Here is a 20,243-nt window from a genome sequence, read left to right on the forward strand (position 1 = left end):
ATAAAAGTTTAATTTTGACTAGACTGTTCCTTTAATACTATACAGATAGGTTAAGCCTGTAACAAAATTGGAGCCAATTGGAGTGCAATACCTTGGAACATGTACTTAAAGGGACAGTAAGCTCAAAGTGAAACTTACATGATTCAGATAGAACATGCCATTTTAAACTATTTTCCATTTTATTTCTATTCTCAAATTTGCTTTGTTATCTTGGTTTTCTATATAGAAGAACAAACCTAGGTAGGGCCAGGAGTGTGCACGTAACTTTATTAATTTATGGCAGCAGTGTTTGCAACATTGTATAACATTGCTACAAACGTAGTTCCAAACACTGCTGCCAAAGATTGATAAAGTCATGTGCACGCTCCTGTGCCTACCTAGGTTTACTCTTCAACAAAGGATACCAAGTAAACAAAACAAATGTTATAATAGGAGTAAAATGTAAAGTTGTTAAACATTGCATGCTATAGCTGTATCATAAAAGTTTTATTTTCAGTTAACCGTCCCGTTAAAGGGCAGTAGATATTGCTGTATGTAGAGGTATTTTCTAGAACAAGATTGCAAGATTATTGTGTAAACGACCTTGTATAAATAACCTCCTACTTCCCTTTACTATAAACTGGATATATGTCCTAATATAATTATACCCATACGGATATCGAATGTGATTTAACTTTTTTATTGCATTTTTTAGCTAAAGAATGCCGCAACATTTTAACAATTTCAGACGATCTACATAAGATGAAGGTTGGTATCTCTGTTATTCATATATACTTTTACCTGTATATATTCATATGGATTTACAGGTGCAGATAAATATTTTTTAAAATAATAATCATATATAAAGAAATTTATATTTAAAAATAAATAGAAAATTTTCTTCAATGTGAAGAACATTGTGATGTACAATATGCAAATCGCGATTGGGGTTTAGCGCTGTAGGTCTGACGCGGTGTTGGGTTAGCGCACTTGAAGACAGTTATCTTAAGACACTGGAAATATTAAATATAAAAATAATGTAAAAAATATTAATAATAATTATTAGAGGTACTAAAAATTTCTAAAAAATCCATAGTTATTCTAATGATTTTTTAGCATTTTTAGAACTTCTATAATAATTATTATTAATATTTTTTACATTATTTTTAAATTTAATATTTACTTTAGCGCACCGTAAGATAACTGTCTTCAATTGTGTTAACCCGACACTGCGTTTACAGCGCTCAACCCAAATCATAATTTGCATATTGTACATTCAAGTGTTCTTCACATATAAATTTCATATTTATATTTCTATATATATATTTAATATATATCTATACCTCTATATCTATATACATATATATAGGTTTAGGTAAATATAAATATATATCTATACCTCTATATTTATATAATTATATATAGGTTTAGGTAAATATAAATATATATCTATATATATACACACACACATATATATTTCAGCATGAAGAAAATTGGAATGTACAATATTAATATCTCAGTTAGGATTAATGCGTGAGTATAGGTGTTAGTTTTTTTTTAGTTTGCGCACTCCATTAAAGTATATGGGGAAAATACGTTAACACGGTTGCGATATCTAAAGTCCAACTCTGTGTGCATTGGGTTTCGTTTGCACGCAAACTTTCACTTTCAATTTGTAATAACTTCTAGCCCTAAGCTGGTGAGTTTTTTTTTCTTTAAAGTGGCAGACATTTCTACCAACCAGATGGTGACCGGCTGCTTACACATATCTATTGAGCGTGTACTCCCTGTCAGCTCTCCACGGTAAATAGTAGGGTGTAATGCTAGAAGCACCACTGTTTATAAAGAAGACTACTTCAAGTATTGCTCATGCGCAGGCTACACTAGGAGTGCACGATGCGAAATATTATAGAGCAGGCGGTCGCAATGATTAGTCTGTGTACCTAAGCACAGATAGTTAGTTATCTAATGTAGCCCCCGTCTCACTTCTCCCACTCAAACTTTTGAGTATGTTGTGTGTTCTTTTTAAGCTTTAATCATCTATTAAAATACTCTGGGGAAACTCTAGCCAGGAGGTGGGCCCCTCTTACTTGCGGGCCACCACCCGCTTTACGATATATGCGGGGGCAGGATTGACACCACTCTTACTTGCGGGCCCTCACCCTGCTTTGTGGAGTCTGCAGGGCCAGGATTGCCACCACTGAACGGTTGTAATAATTTATTTAAATGCATAAAACATAAACTTTGCTAAAGGTTGGTTAGTGATTTTTATGGCCTCTTAAATTAGTGAATCTAGGCTACAGATTCCACATTGTGTAATTCATTGTTACTTTTTTTTACTTCTGTATCTGTTTCAGGAGAATGTCAGTTATCATATCATTGCAAAGTCTTCCAGCTACCCAGACCCTTATTACCACAAATCCTTACTGTACCATGCACATCTAGTCATAAACAGGAATGGAATGAGCTGTGAAATCATAGAGACCATCACTGAGTGAGTAGACCTCTCTCTCACCCTCTATTTCCTTTTTCTGCTCTCTCCCCTCTTCTTATGTTTTGCGCAAATATCTCTTCCCTCTCCCTCTGTGATTCTTACCTTTAGCATTTCACTCTCTCTAAGGGCCTGATTCTATAACGCTCCCCAACATGGAGAGAAATCATTTTAATGTAGGTGTCTCTTCTTCACACTCAGATTCTGCATAGCTAAAAATCTAATAATCTCATCAGACCATAGAGCATTAGATAGGGCCCTAACTCTCTACAGCTCTCTTCCTTTGACTCTCCCATTTTCTTCATCACTCTCCTGTCTCTTCATTCCCTGTTGTCAGTGCCAGATTGGCCTACTGGGATACAGGGCCACATCCATTGGGCAGAGGTCAAGATGGAGTCTCCAGGGAGGTCTGGGAGTGAGCCTTGTGCACATGCATAGCACATCTATTCAAGGCTGCTCCACTCCTACCATGGGTGTGGGGGCCTGGGGGGCAGATAAGTGGCCCCTTAGAAGGCAGCTCCAATCCTGCAGCGGGTTTGGGGAGGCAAGATCAGTGGCCCCTCAGAAGGCAGCTCCGTTCCTGCGGTGGGCATGGGGGCCTACAGAGGCAGATAAGTGGCCCCTTAGAATAGAGGACTTGGCAGGCAAGGTAGGGGGATATGGCAAGGATGGGCCGGTGTTCAAAAATGTCCAGGGCCAGTTTGATTTCCAATTCCAGGCCTGTGTGTGTATATAGAGAAATAGTTAAGATGCCTACTCTTTTTGCACTCTCAGCCCATTTCAATGAGTTGTGTTTTCAATGAGCCAAAACAGCTATCTCATATACAAAAAGTAAACCTATATTGTCATTTTTTTTTAGATTTGCCCTGTTGATCCTCTAAATGATATCACTACCCAATTTACTTCTTAGTTCTATAAAAGAAATGTAAGACTGCTCAAATCCTGCACAGGAATTTAAAAAAAAAACACCTCCAACATATAAGTTATACCACAGACAGCCAGACTGCATTTAGGGACCACCTATTCCCACTTCCATTGTGTCCAACTCCGCCCCATTTCTCACAAACTCCTCCCCCACAGAACCCAGACACTGCTTTGAGCCTCCAATTCAGAAATGTTAAGGTCTCAGTGTTGGGATGACTTCCTCTCTCTCTCTCTAGCTCCTCCTCTTTGTTGTTCTCCATAATCATACTTTTTTTCTCTCCCATTTTATCTCTTTCTCTTCACTCTCATTCATTTTTCTTACTCTCTCCTAGTTTGCTTAACATCGATAAGAAGAAACTGAAATATCAGAAGGACTGCGGTTTGTACAAATTGTATTATTGTTAACCACTGGGAGCTCATACAATGTCTATTCCATAAGATAACTGAATTCATGTTTTATTTCTTTAATGTAAACGCAATTAAAGGGACGAGATTCAGACACAGCATACAATTTAGTTTTTTTAAAAGTTTTTTAAAATGTTTCTTTCATGATTCACATAACGTGTGTAATTGTACAAAACTTTCTAATTTATTTCTATGATCAAATTTTCTTTGTTCTCTTGGTATCTTTGTTGAAAAGCAGGGACGTAACCTCAGGAGCGTGCACGTGTCTAGAGCGCACTATATGGCAGCAGTTTTACAAGAATGTTTTCCATTTGCAAGAGCACTAGATGGCAGCCCTGTTTTCTGCCATATAGTACTGCAGACACCTACCTAAGTATTTCTTCAATAAAGAATACTATGAGAACGAAACAAATTTGATAATAGAAGTAGATTTCAATCTTTTTATTGAAATTGTATGCTCTGTCTGAATCATAAAAGAACATTTTTGGATTTCATGTCCCTTTAATTCTATGCTGCAGTCTGTTATGGGCAAGACTATAACACATCCAGTTATAAAATGGAAAACCCTGATATCTGAGCCTCATTAATTTTAACCACTATTAATAGGTGGTTGTGCAAAGACTTTTTTGATTTGTGTTTATATTTTTTTATTTTTTTTATTTCTTTAATAGTAATTTTGGGTAACATAAAAGGCATTTGCTTGCATTAGGAACTGCATGGGCGGTACTCATAAGGAGGTGGAGCTTCAAATGGAGACACTTAGAAGATCCTGTGACCCATCTAATAAAATAAAGGAAGCATATTATGCAATTGTGTGAAAGATCTGACAAATGGATATTTTTGTGGTTGAAAATGTTTTTGTTTTTATGCTTCTACAGCATTTAGGAATCTTCCTGACACAGACAGGGAGCTGCTATTTTAGAGATCAGCTGATCACAGACACAAACTTCCTGTTTATTTCCAAATCAAAATAAAATATTTTACTTACCTTTATTCATGTAAAAAATATATATTTTAACATATTCATATGGTGTCCGTTGTTATGAATGATTTGTCGAGTTTAATGTCCCTTTAATGGATGAACCTTTGAAATATTTAATGTTTGTTTGTTTGTTTTTTCAAGATGTGGTGAGGTTTGAATCATTTAAGACTCAGGAAAATTTCTTGCTCCTTGGTATTAAGGAGAAAGATAGAAGGACTCTATATCTAGCATGTAAGTACTGCATCATAGAATACATTTAGTTCATATAAAAATATGATTTCTAAACATAGGTTGTATCACATGCAATGATCATATAGGTTATCTAGAATGTTTTAATTAGTGTAACTGTTTAAAAGAAGCTCTCCTATAATTTTTTTACATAAGCTCAGGGTATGTCTAGAGGCAGTTGTCTCATTTTTTGGATAAGCACAAATTAATTGGAAGGGTGATAAAGGACAACCTTTTATGGTGCCTCTTTCGTACAGAAATTATTTGGTTTGGTCTTTAGAGTTTTTTTTTTAAAGGGATAGAAATTGCAAAACAAAATGTGCATGGGTGCATTTACATTTTAAAGAGAGATTTTTGAAAAAAAAAACTCCATTAGCAAAAGATGTTTCTAGTTAACGCTCATATGCTATGAATGCCCCGTGCACTAGCATTCAAACACCACACCTTCTCAGAGAATTAGTAATCTTTATTGACAGAAATAAAGTCTTCACTGGCACAATCTCTCTGAGCAGGCATGGTGTTTGTATCTTGAGGCTCTTGTCACATGTAGCATATGTGCGTATGCCTCTGAAACCATATTCATTTTACTAGAAACATTTTTTTTGCTAATGGAAGTACATTGCAAAATGCTTCTATTTAAAATTGTAATCAATCCAAGCATATTTCAGTTTTGACCTTTTTATCTCTTTAAATATATCTCCAATTCAGAATAATGTTAGCACTTCAGAGATATACTCTTTCTCAACTAATTTGCTTTGCTTAAAATGACATTTAAAAAGTAATTAGTAGTATGATAGGAAAGTGCATACCCAGCATACTATTTCAATAGACTTTGCAGTACAAACTGTTTTTTTTATCCTTGTTTAAGACAGAAATTAGCCCCTCCAAAACACCCCAAGTGGTGATTTCAGAGCGTACTTAGCTACTGAATGGTACATACACACCAGTTTGTTTGACAGACAGTTACTGTATGGTAAATACACATCATGCATTTGCTTGCTTTGCTGAACAAGCTCCTGTACCAACAGTGGTGGTTCTACAGAGGTAAAGGGGGGGGGGGGTGCACCTAGCCATGCCTTGACCTCCCAACTCCTTTCATGGTGTTTTCAGCACTGCCCACACAACACCTGTGACTGCTACTCCACCTGCCTCGCTTCTGTCCATTAACTAACCCCCATGAACATCCCTGACTCAGTTCCTAGCCTCCAGGTCTTTGAGCTTTGTACGGTATCCCTATAAAGGGTTCAGTCCAACTTAGGACCATTGCTTACTTATCAATTTACATTTTGTCTTGCAGCAAAAACATCTAAAGCAAATCCATCTTTGCTGAAAGAATTTGAGAAACAGTCCCTATGTTTTGAAACAGACCATTTCTACCTTGTTCCTGGAAGCACAGAGAAAAAGCAATCAAGTGAGTACTCCAAAACTTCTAATCACCAAGAGACATACGAAGTAAAGGAACAGTAGCACATTGCAAAACCCAAATTCATATATATATATTATATGCAAAAACCTTGTGTCTGATTTTCACATAGACATCTATGCTAAGCCCCCACCTCAGGGCAGATTTTAAAAAATGTGGGACACTGTCCCAGGACAATTATATTGTAGGACAGGAGACAAAAACTATGACGGACCTGGGAACATTGGGACAGTTGGCAAAGTATGCAAGTGAGACAGATGTATGAACAGGGTCGGAAATCTGAAGCGCCCCCTTGGGTTTCTCTCACATTCCCCCTTAGTGTATTTATTCCCCCCTTGGTTTCGTCTCTCTCACATTACCCTGGTGTATTTATTTCCCCCCTGGGTCTCTCTCACTTTCCCTCTGTGTATTTATTCCCCACCCATGTCTCTCTTACGTCCCCCAGCATGGAGTAGGCACACACGAGGCAGAGCAGCAACAACTGGAGACCTGCAAGGGGAAACGGCACAGTCATGACTGTACAGTAGAGGGCTGCACACTGGGCCCAGGGCAGATACACAGCATGGTAATGGGGAAAAGTGGCCAGATGGCGCCAGCTTCTGCAGAGGAAGCTGGGAAAAAGCATTGTACCCAAGAGTGTGGAGATACATAATGCATTGTAGAGCAGGACAGTGTGATAATTTTACAGCGGGGCAGACTGCTGACTGGTATTTATAATAGGTAGAGACACTATGGAGGGCACCTGTAGGCACATGCCTTCTCTGCCTTATTATAAATACTGCCCTGTGTATTAAAGGGTATAGAGTGAAAAAAAAACAAGGCTCTAGATAGCTAAGACTGTTGTAATTCCAGGATCAATGGTTGATCAGTGTAGAATGAACGGAAATTCAATACAAATGTACAGAACTTATGTGATTATTCTCTCAAGCTCCCCTCTTAGGTGACATTCTCTAAAAAGATCCATCAGTTTTTTTTAGATCCTCCAGTTAAAAAAGGCTGATATGTTTCTTGTAGTTTTTGATAGCAATATAATGTAATAATTTAACTGGTTTCCAAACTGTGAATCTTCTTAAGGATTATAATGGATTAGATAATTTACCACATTAAAAACAGCAAACTACCTACAATATATAAATGGAAAGTAAGGTTATTATCTGTCCTCGTCAATTTTTGGAATTCTGCACACCTATCATAAACTTTCCCAAAAGGATTATAAGACTTAATACTGATATAAGGTAGTGCTAAGAACTTGCTGATTCCCCACTGGAATAAAACCTTGTGGTGTTATCAATATATACTTTTAGGGTTTGTATCTAGTCAATGCGTGTTGTGATAGGAAACTGTATACAACCACTTATTAAGTGCAACAGGACCTACCATAGTATGCTTGCTGTATTTCTCAAATAGTGGTTTAATATTGATATAACTAAAATAGGTGACTTTATCCAACCTTTATTATGTAATTAATTGTGCCTTTAAGAAGTATAAGGTCAGCCGACTGAGGCTAAATAACAGGTAATTTATTCATACTAAATCATTCTAATTTCAATTTAAAACACACAATATTGTTTAAAACTCTAAAATCCTAAAAATGACACCGGTGTCTGATTTAATATCAATATAGATATCAATGGAGAGTAAAAATGAATCACATGAACATACATTTGTTTATCTATAAAAACATGAGACTGCTTCAAAATATTATATAATAAGATACAATGTTGCTATAAGAGTGAAAGTCTCTTTTCCTTGTCTGTACTGATTTCGGATAGATTAAGCCTTCTGTTAATATTGGTTTAATTTTCAAAGGCCTTAATTGCTTTTACTGTTCCTCTTTTAAGAACTCTCTTGATATATTTTAGCAAACACTTTCGGTAAAAAAATTGCGGCGTACGGCTTTGCTAATGTAAATACTCATTTGAGTGATAATGATAACTTCCTTAAAGGGACACTGAACCAAATTTTTTTCTTTCATAATTCAGATAGAGCATGACATTTTAAGCAACTTTCTAATTTACTCCTATTATCAAATTTTCTTAATTCTCTATGTATCTTTATTTGAAATGCAAGAATGTAAGTTTAGATGCCGGCCCATTTTTGGTGAACAACCTGGGTTGTCCTTGCTGATTGGTGGATAAATTCATCCACCAATAAAAAAAGTGCAGCTCAGAGTACTGAACCACAAAAAAAGCTTAGATGCCTTCTTTTTCAAATAAAGGTAGCAAGAGAACGAAGGAAAAATGATAATAGAAGTAAATTAGAAAGTTGCTTAAAATTGCATGCTCTATCTGATTAACAAAAACAATTTGGGTTCAGTGTCCCTTTAAGGAATCTGATTATCTCAGTGAAAAGTTCAGCTAAACAGTTGTAAGTAGCTTTTTGTTGCTGGTAATATGTACAAACGGTTTTAGTGTCTTCTGTTGTTTTTTTGGATCTCCTTCAGATTAATAGTGCACTATTAAGATGAATTCTCCTTTGCGGAAAGGTGATTCCGGTGGAGCGCTGTGGCTTCCAGCCTCCATTTACCGGATAGTCCGATAACTTGTAAATTTCACCTTCAAGTAGTTTCCACTACTGCAAAACCCCAGTATGATCCTTTCGGAATCTCCCAATTGCCGGGTTGTCCATGCTGTTGGGTGTTTTAAATGTCCCGGACTCTTTGTCAGCTGATAGGTTTTATTTTCGAGACATTCCTCTTACCATATATTTCAATTTTATTATTAGTCAGTCTTTAAATTCAAATACATTTTTATCTTATCGCTAAATGCTTAAAATAATTATACTTATAACAATAGTCACTAGGATTATTACACTACAATTGAGGTATTATTCTTATTGTCCTAATACATCCTCTCATGTTTCATATTTGTGTTGTTCATGTCTAACCTAGTTTTTTATATACAATATTGGATGATAGTAATTGCTATTCTTACTAGGGGGAATGAATGTTTCCATATATTAACTAAGACCTTTTGGCATACAGTCATTTGTAAGGGCAGAAATAAAAACCCGTTTGCAGTAAAATACATGTTGCTTAAGGCTTAGTATATATTTGTTGCTAAAACTTGTAACATACTGTACATAAGAATTAGAATTTTATTTCACCTCTATTTACGCCAAGTCTTTAAATTTATTAGATATCGAATACCTTAAGTTTATTCCTATTAACCATTTGCAATCTGGTGTTCTATTATCCTTCTACAATCCTATATTCTATTGACCGCCCACAATGTGGAAACTAAGGGGATAATTATTTCATATATATAAATTAGTATAGGGTATATTTTGGTGAGGTTTACTCTCCCTAGTTTGACATTATATCCTCGTATACCCTCTCCAGTTTTAGATAGGTGTCTGTATGTGTACCTGCATAACACACCTGCATATACATACAATTACTCATATACATTTATCTGTCTGCATTTTTATGTAGGTACAGGTGTACATACACCTTAATTTCAAGTTTAGTGTTTTCACGATTTTAATAGTTGTTCAGTGATGTCTTTCGGACATGATCCGCTGAACATGTTGTACAGACACTTGATAAATCAGCCCCTTAGTGTCTATAAAACAATGGGAGCTGCCATGTTGTAACTTGGGTTACCTTCTCTGCTGTGGCCACTTAGAGACAGTTATAAATAGTTCACTAGAGTGTGCAGCCAATGGCTGTGGGGAATATAACAGTGTTCTGTACTTCCATTTCTAACAAGAACTAAAAAGCTCACAATTTCAAAATGGAAAAGGGTACAAAATAAGTATATTGTAAAGTTTTTTTTTGTATTTATATATATATATATATGATTTATAATTGTATATTACCATCTCAAAGAGTTTAATCTCCCTTTAAAGTCTATGGTAAATTTTGTAGATAAATCAGCTGGTACAAGTGTGATCAACCCCTAAGTACAGAACCAATACTGCACAGTTAGTTTCAACTTAAAGTTACACAATTGTTACTTTACATGTTTTTGAGACAAAAAATATGTTTGACATGTTTAAATACTGCTGTTTCATAAAATAGTTTTTTTGTTGAGTACGCTATAGCCACAGTGACAGATTGATTTGTTATCTAAGACTAAAGAGAAATTTCATGGAAAGCTGTGAAGTACCAAACTACGGAAATTAAAAAAAAATGCTTTAATTAGTAATTGCAGAATTTTAGAATCTTATTTTATAAAAAAAATTAACAGAGGCTCATTGTCTCTTCTGCGTGCTTGTTAGTATATTAATATATTCTCTCTAGTGACACATAGTGGTAAATCATTGGAATTACACATAAAAAGTAACCATTATAGAAAACTCACCTGCAATCGAATTTAAAGGGATATGAAACCCAAACTATTTATTTCATGATTCAGATAGAGCATGCAATTTTAAACAACTTTCTAATTTACTGCTATTATCAAATGTTCTTCGTTCTCTTGGTATCTTTTGTTAAAAAGCAGGGATGTAAGCTTGTGTCTGGAGCAATATATAGTATGGCAGCAGTTTTGCAAGAAAGTTATTCATAAGCAAGATCAATAGATGGCAGCACTATTTCCTGTCATGTAGTGCTACAGAGCCCTACCTAGGTATCTCTTCAACAAAGAATATCATGGGAACAAAGCAGATTTGATCATAGAAGTATTTTTTTAATGGTATTCTCTGTCTGAATCACAAAATAACATTTTTAAGTTTCATATCCCTTTATTTTTCCAGAGGACACACTGCAGTGTAGAATTTATTCAATTTGACAAAGGGAGACTGTGACGAACCAAGGTTATCCAACCCTGCGCCAGTCACTTATTTGGCACAGAAAGGGTTTTCAGCCCCCTTTTCTGTCACCAACAGGTCACAATCTAGCCACACCAGGCAAGCTTGTGATTCAGTTTAGTGGGTGCAAGAGTTAATTTGCACTCCCTTAATCTGTACTAGACGTAAGAGAAATGCCCAACACTCCCTTTTTATGCCACCCACAATAAACTATCAATCCTATAGCTCAATTACTGTCACAACTTAAAATTTATTAAAGGGAAAATCCTAAGGAAAAACCCAGACTTTACACATTAACTCTAGAAATACAATTTAGCAGAAAATAACCTAAATTATACAGTTCTAATATTCCAGTCTCTTTCAGTACCGTGGTTCAATTATTAGACAAAGGCCAAACTTAATAAAGGAATTATTTATTATGCCAAAAATATTATGCACAATGCATTATTAATAAAAAGTTGTTACAAATAAAATTACACACGCAAACAGTGTTTTAAAATAAAAAGGAGAAAAACAGAATTGAATACTTTCCTAGTCTTCAAGATCTGCGCCAGGGGAATGGCAGAAGAAGATGGCTCCTTACTCTGTACAGCAGCTCCCCTTGTAAGAATGACAATCTTATTGTTAAGAAATAAGATTCTTAAACCTATTTTTTCAGAGATCAGGTTGCTTAACCACACCCTCCTGGGCGGGCTAAGAAACCCCCCTGTCTTTATGACCTTCAATAGACTAATTTCTTGCCTGAAATTATACAATCCAGTATATTTTCTGCTACGTAAAAAAATTCTATATTTACATATCTAGAACCTTTTAGTTTTATTGGGTGAATCGGTTTGATATCAAATATGCCATAGGTTGTCATATTTACCTGCCTTTAAGGTTATAACAGTTTTAACCCACATATGTACATAATATACCAATGTCCTGTCAGTGACCTGGTCAGTTTTTGTAATGAAGGGCCTGTTTTGCATCAGGCATTCTATTGACAGCTTAAGCCATAAACTTTATCTTGTGTATCTCTGTGACTAAGAGCTTCAGTGACATTATGACTCAATGCATACACACTAACATTTGGTGGCTATTTAGGGGATAGGCCTGGCAGTTCAAAGAAAACACAAGTTACAATTCTTCTTGACAACAGATAACTGTTTTGGAGTTCAAGCTACACAAAGTTAACTCCTTAGCAGCTGAATCCTGAGATATTCGTGACAGAGACATTATGTAAATGTATTGTTTTTTGTTTTTAGTTCCCCCTAAAGCTTGTGAGGAAATGGAGAAAGAGCTGCATAATATTACCTTAAAACAGGTGAGTATTAGAGGGAAATTATATGGTTCATGACTTAAGTTACAATAACACCTAACACTACACTACAATTAATTAAATTAACTACATTAAATACAATTAAATACAATTAGCTAAAGTACAAAAAAAACAAACACTAAATTACAGAAAATAAAAAACAAATTACAGATCTTTAAACTAATTACACCTAATCTAATAGCCCTATCAAAATAAAAAAGCCCCCCCCCCAAAATAAAAAAAAAACCCTAGCCTAAACTAAACTATCAATAGCCCTTAAAAGGGCTTTTGCGGGCATTGCCCCAAAGTAATCGGCTCTTTTACCTGTAAAAAAAAAAATGCAAACACCCCCCAACAGTAAAACCCACCACCCACACAACAAACCCCCAAATAAAAAAACTAACTAAAAAAACCTAAGCTCCCCATTGCCCTGAAAAGGGCATTTGGATGGGCATTGCCCTTAAAAGGGCAGTTAGCTCTTTTGCGGCCCAAACCCCTAATCTAAAAATAAAACCCACCCAATACACCCTTAAAAAAACCTAACACTCACCCCCTGAAGATCGACTTACAGTTCTGAAGATCGGACATCCATCCTCAAGGAAGCAGCAGAAGTCTTCATCCAACCGGGCCGAAGTCTTCAACGAGACCGGGAGAAGTCTTCATCCAAGCCGGGCGAAGTGCTCCTCCAGACGGGCAGAAGTCTTCATCCAGACGGCATCTTCTATCTTCATCCATCTGACGCAGAGCTGGTCCATCTTGAAGACATCCGACACGGAGCATCCTCTTCATCCGGAGTCTTCTTACTGAATGACGGTTCCTTTAAATGACATCATCCAAGATGGCGTCCCTTAGATTCCGATTGGCTGATAGAATTCTATCAGCCAATCGTAATTAAGGTAGCAACAATCCAATTGGAATCTAAGGGACACCATCTTGGATGACGTCACTTAAAGTGATATTCATTCTGAAGAAGACTTCGTTTGAAGAGGATGCTCCGCGCTGGATGTCTTGAAGATGGAGCTGCTCCGCGTTAGAAGGATGAGGATAGAAGATGCCGTCTGGATGAAGACTTCTGCCCGCCTGGAGGACCACTTCTGCCGGCTTCCTTGAGGACATCTTGCCACTTGGATGAAGACTTCTCCCGGTAAGTGAATCTTCGGGGGTTAGTGTTAGGATTTTTTTAAGGGTGTATTGGGTGGCTTTATTTTTTAGGTTAGGGCTTTGGGCCTGCAATAGAGCTAAATGCCTTTTAAGGGCAATGTCCATTCAAATGCCCTTTTCGGGGCAATGGGGAGCTTAGGTAAGAGCTGATTTCTTGAGCTGATTTCTTTGGGGCAATGCCCCGCAAAAGGCCCTTTTAAGGGCTATTGATAGTTTAGTTTAGGCTAGGGTTTTTTTTTATTTTGGGGGGGGGATTATTTTATTTTGATAGGGCTATTATATTAGGTGCAATTAGTTTAAAGATCTGTAATTTGTTTTTTATTTTCTGTAATTTAGTGGGGGTTTTTTTGTGATTTAGCTAATTTAATTTATTTAATTGTATTTAAATTAGTTAATTTATTTAATTGTAGTGTAGTGTTAGGTGTTATTGTAACTTAGGTTAGGTTTTATTTTACAAGTAAATTTGTATTTATTTTTATAATATTTATTAGTATTTGCGAGGCGGGAGTGCGGCGGTTTAGGGGTTAATATGTTCATTCTAGTGGTGGCAATGTCCGGAGCGGCAGATTAGGGGTTAAAAATGTTATTATAGTGTTTGCGATGCGGGAGGGCCTTGGTTTAGGGGTTAATAAGTAGTTTATGGGTGTTAATATACTTTTTAGCACTTTAGTTATGAGTTTTATGCTACAGCGTTGTAGTGTAAAACTCATAACTTCTGACTTTAGAATGCGTTAGGAATCTTGGAGGTAGAGGGTGTACCACTCACTTTTTGGCCTCCCAGGACAGACTCGTAATACCGGCGCTATGGAAGTCCCATAGAAAAAAGGGTTTACGAAGTTTACGTAAGTCGGTTTGCGGTAAAGCCAAATTGTGCGGTGCCCCTAAACCTGCAAGACTCATAATAGCGGCGGTAGTGAAAAAGCAGCATTAGAACCTGTTAACGCTGCTTTTTCAGCTTACCGCAAAACTCGTAATCTAGCCGTTAGTTTTTGCTTGAGGTTTACAAACGTCCTCATTTGATTTTATAGTTGTAAATTATTTTTGAGAAGTGTTAAGTTTAACACTGTGCCCATTTTCATTTAATGTTCAGCAACTTGGTAGTTATTTAAAACAAAATTAGCACCTTCAGAGTCTGTTGCTTAGCAACTCTAATGGTATAAAAGTGCATGGAACATTCACCTGTGATCGACTCAGCTGCAATAGTCATGCAAATATAAATATGTAATAAACGATTTCATTTAAATATGTCGCTCTGGTTTTATAAGTTTATTAGACATGTTCGATTCGGAAATTCGGCAAATTTGGCAAATTCGGTGATTCGGATCGAACCGAATTTCCGAATTAAAATTCTGCCGAATTTTCCGAATCGAACCGAATCGAAATAAATCGATTCGTAAATTCAGATGGCCATTGGGATTACACTAGTATTGTACAGTATGTTAGGTTAACACCTAATATACAGTATAATACTAGTCTAATCCCACCTAACACTTACCGAAATGCCGAATTTACGAACTGACATCGAACCGAACCGAATCCAGACGAATTTCTTCGAATCCGAATGAATCCGAAACAAATCTATTCAGAATTTTCTGAATTCGAATCGATCCGAACCGAACTTCGAAAAATTCCGAATCGATCCGAACCGAATTTTTTCACCATGCACATGTCTAAAGTTTATATATTTTCTTCATAACCAATTATATTCTATATATGTCATATTAAATGTCATACTCTTGTTTTAAATGTTTTTATTTTTTCTTCATAACCAATATCTATAATGTATAAATATAAATTATTTATAACAATTCAAGATTTAATATATTTTATATTTATAGGTACCTTCAAAATGTAAAATACTAGAGTGAACATCAGTTTACTGAACGTGTCTGTTTTACATGTTTTTAAAACATTTCATATTCTGTAAAACTAGTTGTAAAGGGCATTCTGTGCAGCACTACTGGGAGCTAAATGGTGATTGGTGCCTACACACATAAGCCTCTTTTTATTGGCTCTCCACTTTGCTTAGATATGCAATCTATAGCAATAATAAAATGCACTAACACATTAGACAATTTTTTTCACTTGTACTGTATGTCCCTTTAAGCAATAATTTCCAGAAAATGAGGTTCAAAGATTAGACTTCCAATACAGGTGGTAAGGACAAATATTGTAAGGGAATTCAAGAATACTGGGAATTGTTGTGCGACAGAAGGAAATATGGGCAGACTGGATAGGCCTTTTGATATTTGACATAATTAAAAATATGTCAAATATACTATATGGTATATGGCCATATAGTGTATTTCACATATCACACCTATTATATGAGCTTGCTAAAGATCCTTCTCCAAAACTATAGGCATTAATATGGAGTTGCCCCCTCTCCCCCTTTGTGGCTATAACAGCTGCCACTCTCCTAGGAAGGCTTTTTACAATATATTGGAGTGTGTCTATGGGAATTTGTGCCCATTCAGCCAAAAAAACATTTGTGAGGTCTCGCACTAATGTTGGATGAGAAGTACAGCTTGCAATTAGCCTTCTAATTCATCTCAAAGGTGTTCAATGGGGTTAACGCCAGGGCTCTGTTCTGTTACGCCAGTTCCTCCACACCAAACTTATCCAACCATGTCTTCATAGACTTTGCTTTGTGCAACCCCATTTCATAAAGCTCCCTACACACAGTTCTTCTGCTGATGTTGCTTCCAGAGGCAGTTTAGTACTCTTTAGTGAGTGGTGCAACAGATCATAGGCGATTTTTACGTGCTTTGTGCTTCAGCACTCGGCAACCCCACTCTAAAAGTTTTTTTATGGTCTACCACTTAGTGAATTGGTTGTTGTTTCTCTTAGACACTTCCAGATCACAATAATAGCACTGTCAGTTGACCAGAGCAGATCTAGTAGGGCAGAAATTGCATGAACTAACTTGTGGCAAAGGTAAATCCTGTGACAGTGCCACTTTTAAAGTCACTGAGCTCTTCAGTATGACCTGTTTAGTACTACCTATGTGTGTCAAAGATTTAATGACTATGTGCTGAAATGTATGCACCTCTTAGCAATAGGTGTGGCTGAAACACCTGAACTCAATAATTAGTAGGGGTGTTACACATACTTTTGGCCATAAAGTGTATTTTTTAAAATTTGGGAAGATATAAGAGTAGTTCCCTATATAAAAGGGCATATTAGAGGCTTCAATATATTCTTACAACTTATTTTTTACCTTTCTTGCAGTCTGTTGGTAAATGGGGTCTGGTTGTTTCTGCCTTTGATGATTTAGACGTTGCTCTACATAATATTAAACTTGATCATAGCTGGATTGAAACCAAACTTGTTGATGGTCAGCCCCAAATTATATACTTTGAAATCCGGTGAGTATATTACATATTCTTTTCATGGTCTTGTTCAAACCAGGCTATCATAGTTCCTAAAAATCCTGATTTATCCAATACACACATACACTTCCCAACATTCAAACTTTTAAAACCGTGACCAAGATTAGAGGAGTTGGGTTCAGAGCTTTCTGAAGCAGTATGAGGGTGTGGCTGCGTTTGATTGGTCAGCATTGGAGGCGATGTGTGATTTATCAGGTGGAGCAGGAGTGTTCTGTGGGTGTGGCCTAATATGTAATGAGTGGAGTCATGGAAGGCTTTATAAGGTAAAATCGCCTGATTCACAGTGACAGAAAGATTCTATAAACTTTTTCCGCCATTATCAAGATGACAATAATTGATACAATTTTTCTCCTTTAGAGAAGGATCATTATCAAAGTCCCTTACAAAAGCTGCTGAAGATGAAGATGGTCACGTGGAAATTAAAGGTATGTATTTGTCTACCATTGTCTCTATTAGATGTCACGCTGAGGCTTCCGTCTGTCAGTTTGTTTACTTGTATGTGCATTGAACATCAGCTGTACTCCCCTATCACTTTTGCTCGACCTTACCTACCTTAAGACCTATATATATGGGCATATGTGATGTGCACTCGCACTTACTATGATCCATCATCCAAGTTGCTGGAAACTAATTATATAAAGAAGCATATGACCGCACTCCCTGGATTTTGTGAATACATAAACCCCTTTGGTTTATCTAGTCACTAAATCCAGAGCGTGTAGTCATATGCTTCTTTATATATATATATATATATATATATATATATATATATATATATATATATATATATATATATATATGTCCAGTAAAGAGCACTCTCACCTTATTCTTCATCTGCCAGGGTGCCAGCGGTTCAGTATATATGACAATAGAAGGCACTCTCTGGTCTTTTTAACAAAATTGTTTATTGAAACAAGCGTGACGTTTCGGGGACACACTGAGGAAGGGGTTTTGTTAAAAAGACCAGAGAGTGCCTTCTATTGTCATATATACTGAACCGCTGGCACACACGTATTTATATATATTAGAAATGTGGATTTGGATCCTAATGCGGAAGTAGGCGGCCACTCGTGCCCTTCGGATCTTTTTGTAGCTGGATTGATTCAAGTGAAAACTCACCACACTAAGATCTGTGCAAACACGCTTTGGCTGTGACTAACACACAAATTAATTCCAGTAACACACAGAACAGTGATTTGACCACGTTTGACTCCCAGTAGTGCACATCAAGCTATGTTTTTACACCACCATGTTTCCCAGTAAAAAAAAAAAACTCAGCGGTCATTTTACCCCAGCAGTTAACGTAACATGTAGAACAATATTTTAACACCTCCTAGACTGTCAAACAGTTTTTTTTACCATCCTTGGATGCCACTTACACAGAGTTGCACATATACAATGTGACTGCTCTCTGAGCAATATCTGTAATACATAGCGACATAGGAGGCCTTTTAAACTTAGCTGTCACTCAAAAGACTTAAGTGTCCAGTTGTTTTGTATAGATTTTACTAGACAACCTGCTTAAAGGGACATTCCAGTCAAAATGTAAATGCATATAAACGAATTACATATTTAAAAAGAAACCTATTTGCAATATACATGTATTAACAAAAATGCTTCTGTTAAAAGTTATCACTGTTTTAGTGTTAACATTTTTTGCTGCACGTGCATGTGAAGCATAACAAGAAAGTCTCAATGCACCAGTATTTTAAATACTACAGCAGCTCAGAGTGCCAGTGGGGCTTGAATCATATCAGCAATTAACAAATTGAGTGATTACCAGATAGTACAAGTCAGTTATTGTGGGTAGGTAAAAATGTAAATACCTTGCATTGGAAACTCTCAAACTAGATTTTATACCATACCAAAATTCTGTAATAATCATATTCTGGATTTAATTGCTCCAGTTATATCATATTCATTATTTAAACATCTTAACTCATAAGGGAAGATTACAAATATGCCACTTGTAGCAGATTAACTGACTAGAAAATATCCTATGAATATCTCTGTGTAAAAAGGAAGATATTTTACCTCAAATTGTCTTCAGCTCCCCAGAGTAAGTGCTTTAGAAGCTTTTATTTTACTGTCATCTGAATGGTGAGAAAAACAGTATCCAATAAGAATTATCAGTGCAGAGTTCACATTTTGCTTTACTGTGACCCAAAATTTTGCAAGATTTCATTGTAAACTTCCTTAAGCTAAGGAGGAAAATAACACGACTTTGCTGCACATGTAGAATGCATGCTCCCTTGCAAGTCCTGGGACTAGCATCATGATTGGCTGTACAATTGGATGTGGCTACTGAGGAAATAGATAAAAGGAAATAGATACTGAGGAAATGGTAAAATATCTTGCTTTTTTACATAGAAATGTTCAGGTGATATTTTCTATTTTGCATATATGGTGCATCACTTTCAATTGATTCAACATGTGGGTAACATATATTTTATATATACATACGTATATGTCAGCAACTAAACTACATATGAAAAAGGGCTCCATGCAAAATAAATGTTTTTAAACCGCTGTTATCTCTTCTGCTGAGGCAAATTATGGACATATGCAGTAAATTAGCTCCTACATTGATCACTAATCACTGTGTAGCATGTGCCATGATTAGGCTTGTGAAGTCATATGCAGTTCTAATTCTTGATGGAACTTGAAGTGGGTCCGTGGGATATTTTTTTAAGACTGTGTAATATATGTTTTGTTTGTTTCTCAGATAATGTTCACCAGCATGTAAGCACCATGCATTTCTTTGGCTCAAACTGCATCTTTTTCAGTGCTCGGGTCTCCGAGAGCACACAAAATGCACTTTACTGTGAGTAAAATCCATCCATTTTGTAACTTTTATTTATTTTTCTCTACTTGATAACGTAATGTTAATCTAATTTGTACCATACATCGTTGTTGCTCCATCTCAGGTATTGTCTTATTTTGTCTTGTCTTTTTCGGTCAAGATAACGGACTACATTTCGGAAAGTAGCCCTTGATCATTCACTACTACTGCCTGAAACATTGTCTGTTATTTTGTCTTTGAACCTTAATAAAGTTGCATACATTTGAAGGTGTGCTGCTGCTAGTTCACGCATTCATTACAAAAAGCAAGTCAGGTCTGTATCCCAAAAGCAGCTGAAAATTCTGTGAGTGTCTTCTTTCAAGAACAGCAGTTCCACTCACCCCTGCAGTTTTTCTCTCTTCCT

The 20,243-nt window shown here is 36.2% G+C and overlaps 1 protein-coding gene across 1 annotated transcript in view; it reads left to right on the plus strand.

The window, feature by feature from the left end:
- Nucleotides 1-20,243, plus strand: part of LOC128667083 (uncharacterized) — a 141,211-nt gene that overhangs the window by 85,612 nt on the left and 35,356 nt on the right. The window contains exons 6-14 of the mRNA XM_053721970.1: nt 695-747; nt 2,337-2,473; nt 3,727-3,773; nt 4,923-5,012; nt 6,307-6,420; nt 12,432-12,490; nt 16,877-17,013; nt 17,395-17,462; nt 19,763-19,861. Coding sequence (XP_053577945.1) covers nt 695-747; nt 2,337-2,473; nt 3,727-3,773; nt 4,923-5,012; nt 6,307-6,420; nt 12,432-12,490; nt 16,877-17,013; nt 17,395-17,462; nt 19,763-19,861 — 804 coding nt within the window. The remainder of the gene's footprint in view (nt 1-694; nt 748-2,336; nt 2,474-3,726; nt 3,774-4,922; nt 5,013-6,306; nt 6,421-12,431; nt 12,491-16,876; nt 17,014-17,394; nt 17,463-19,762; nt 19,862-20,243) is intronic.

This window comes from Bombina bombina, chromosome 7 (assembly GCF_027579735.1).
Source record: "Bombina bombina isolate aBomBom1 chromosome 7, aBomBom1.pri, whole genome shotgun sequence".
Classification (NCBI taxonomy): domain Eukaryota; kingdom Metazoa; phylum Chordata; class Amphibia; order Anura; family Bombinatoridae; genus Bombina; species Bombina bombina.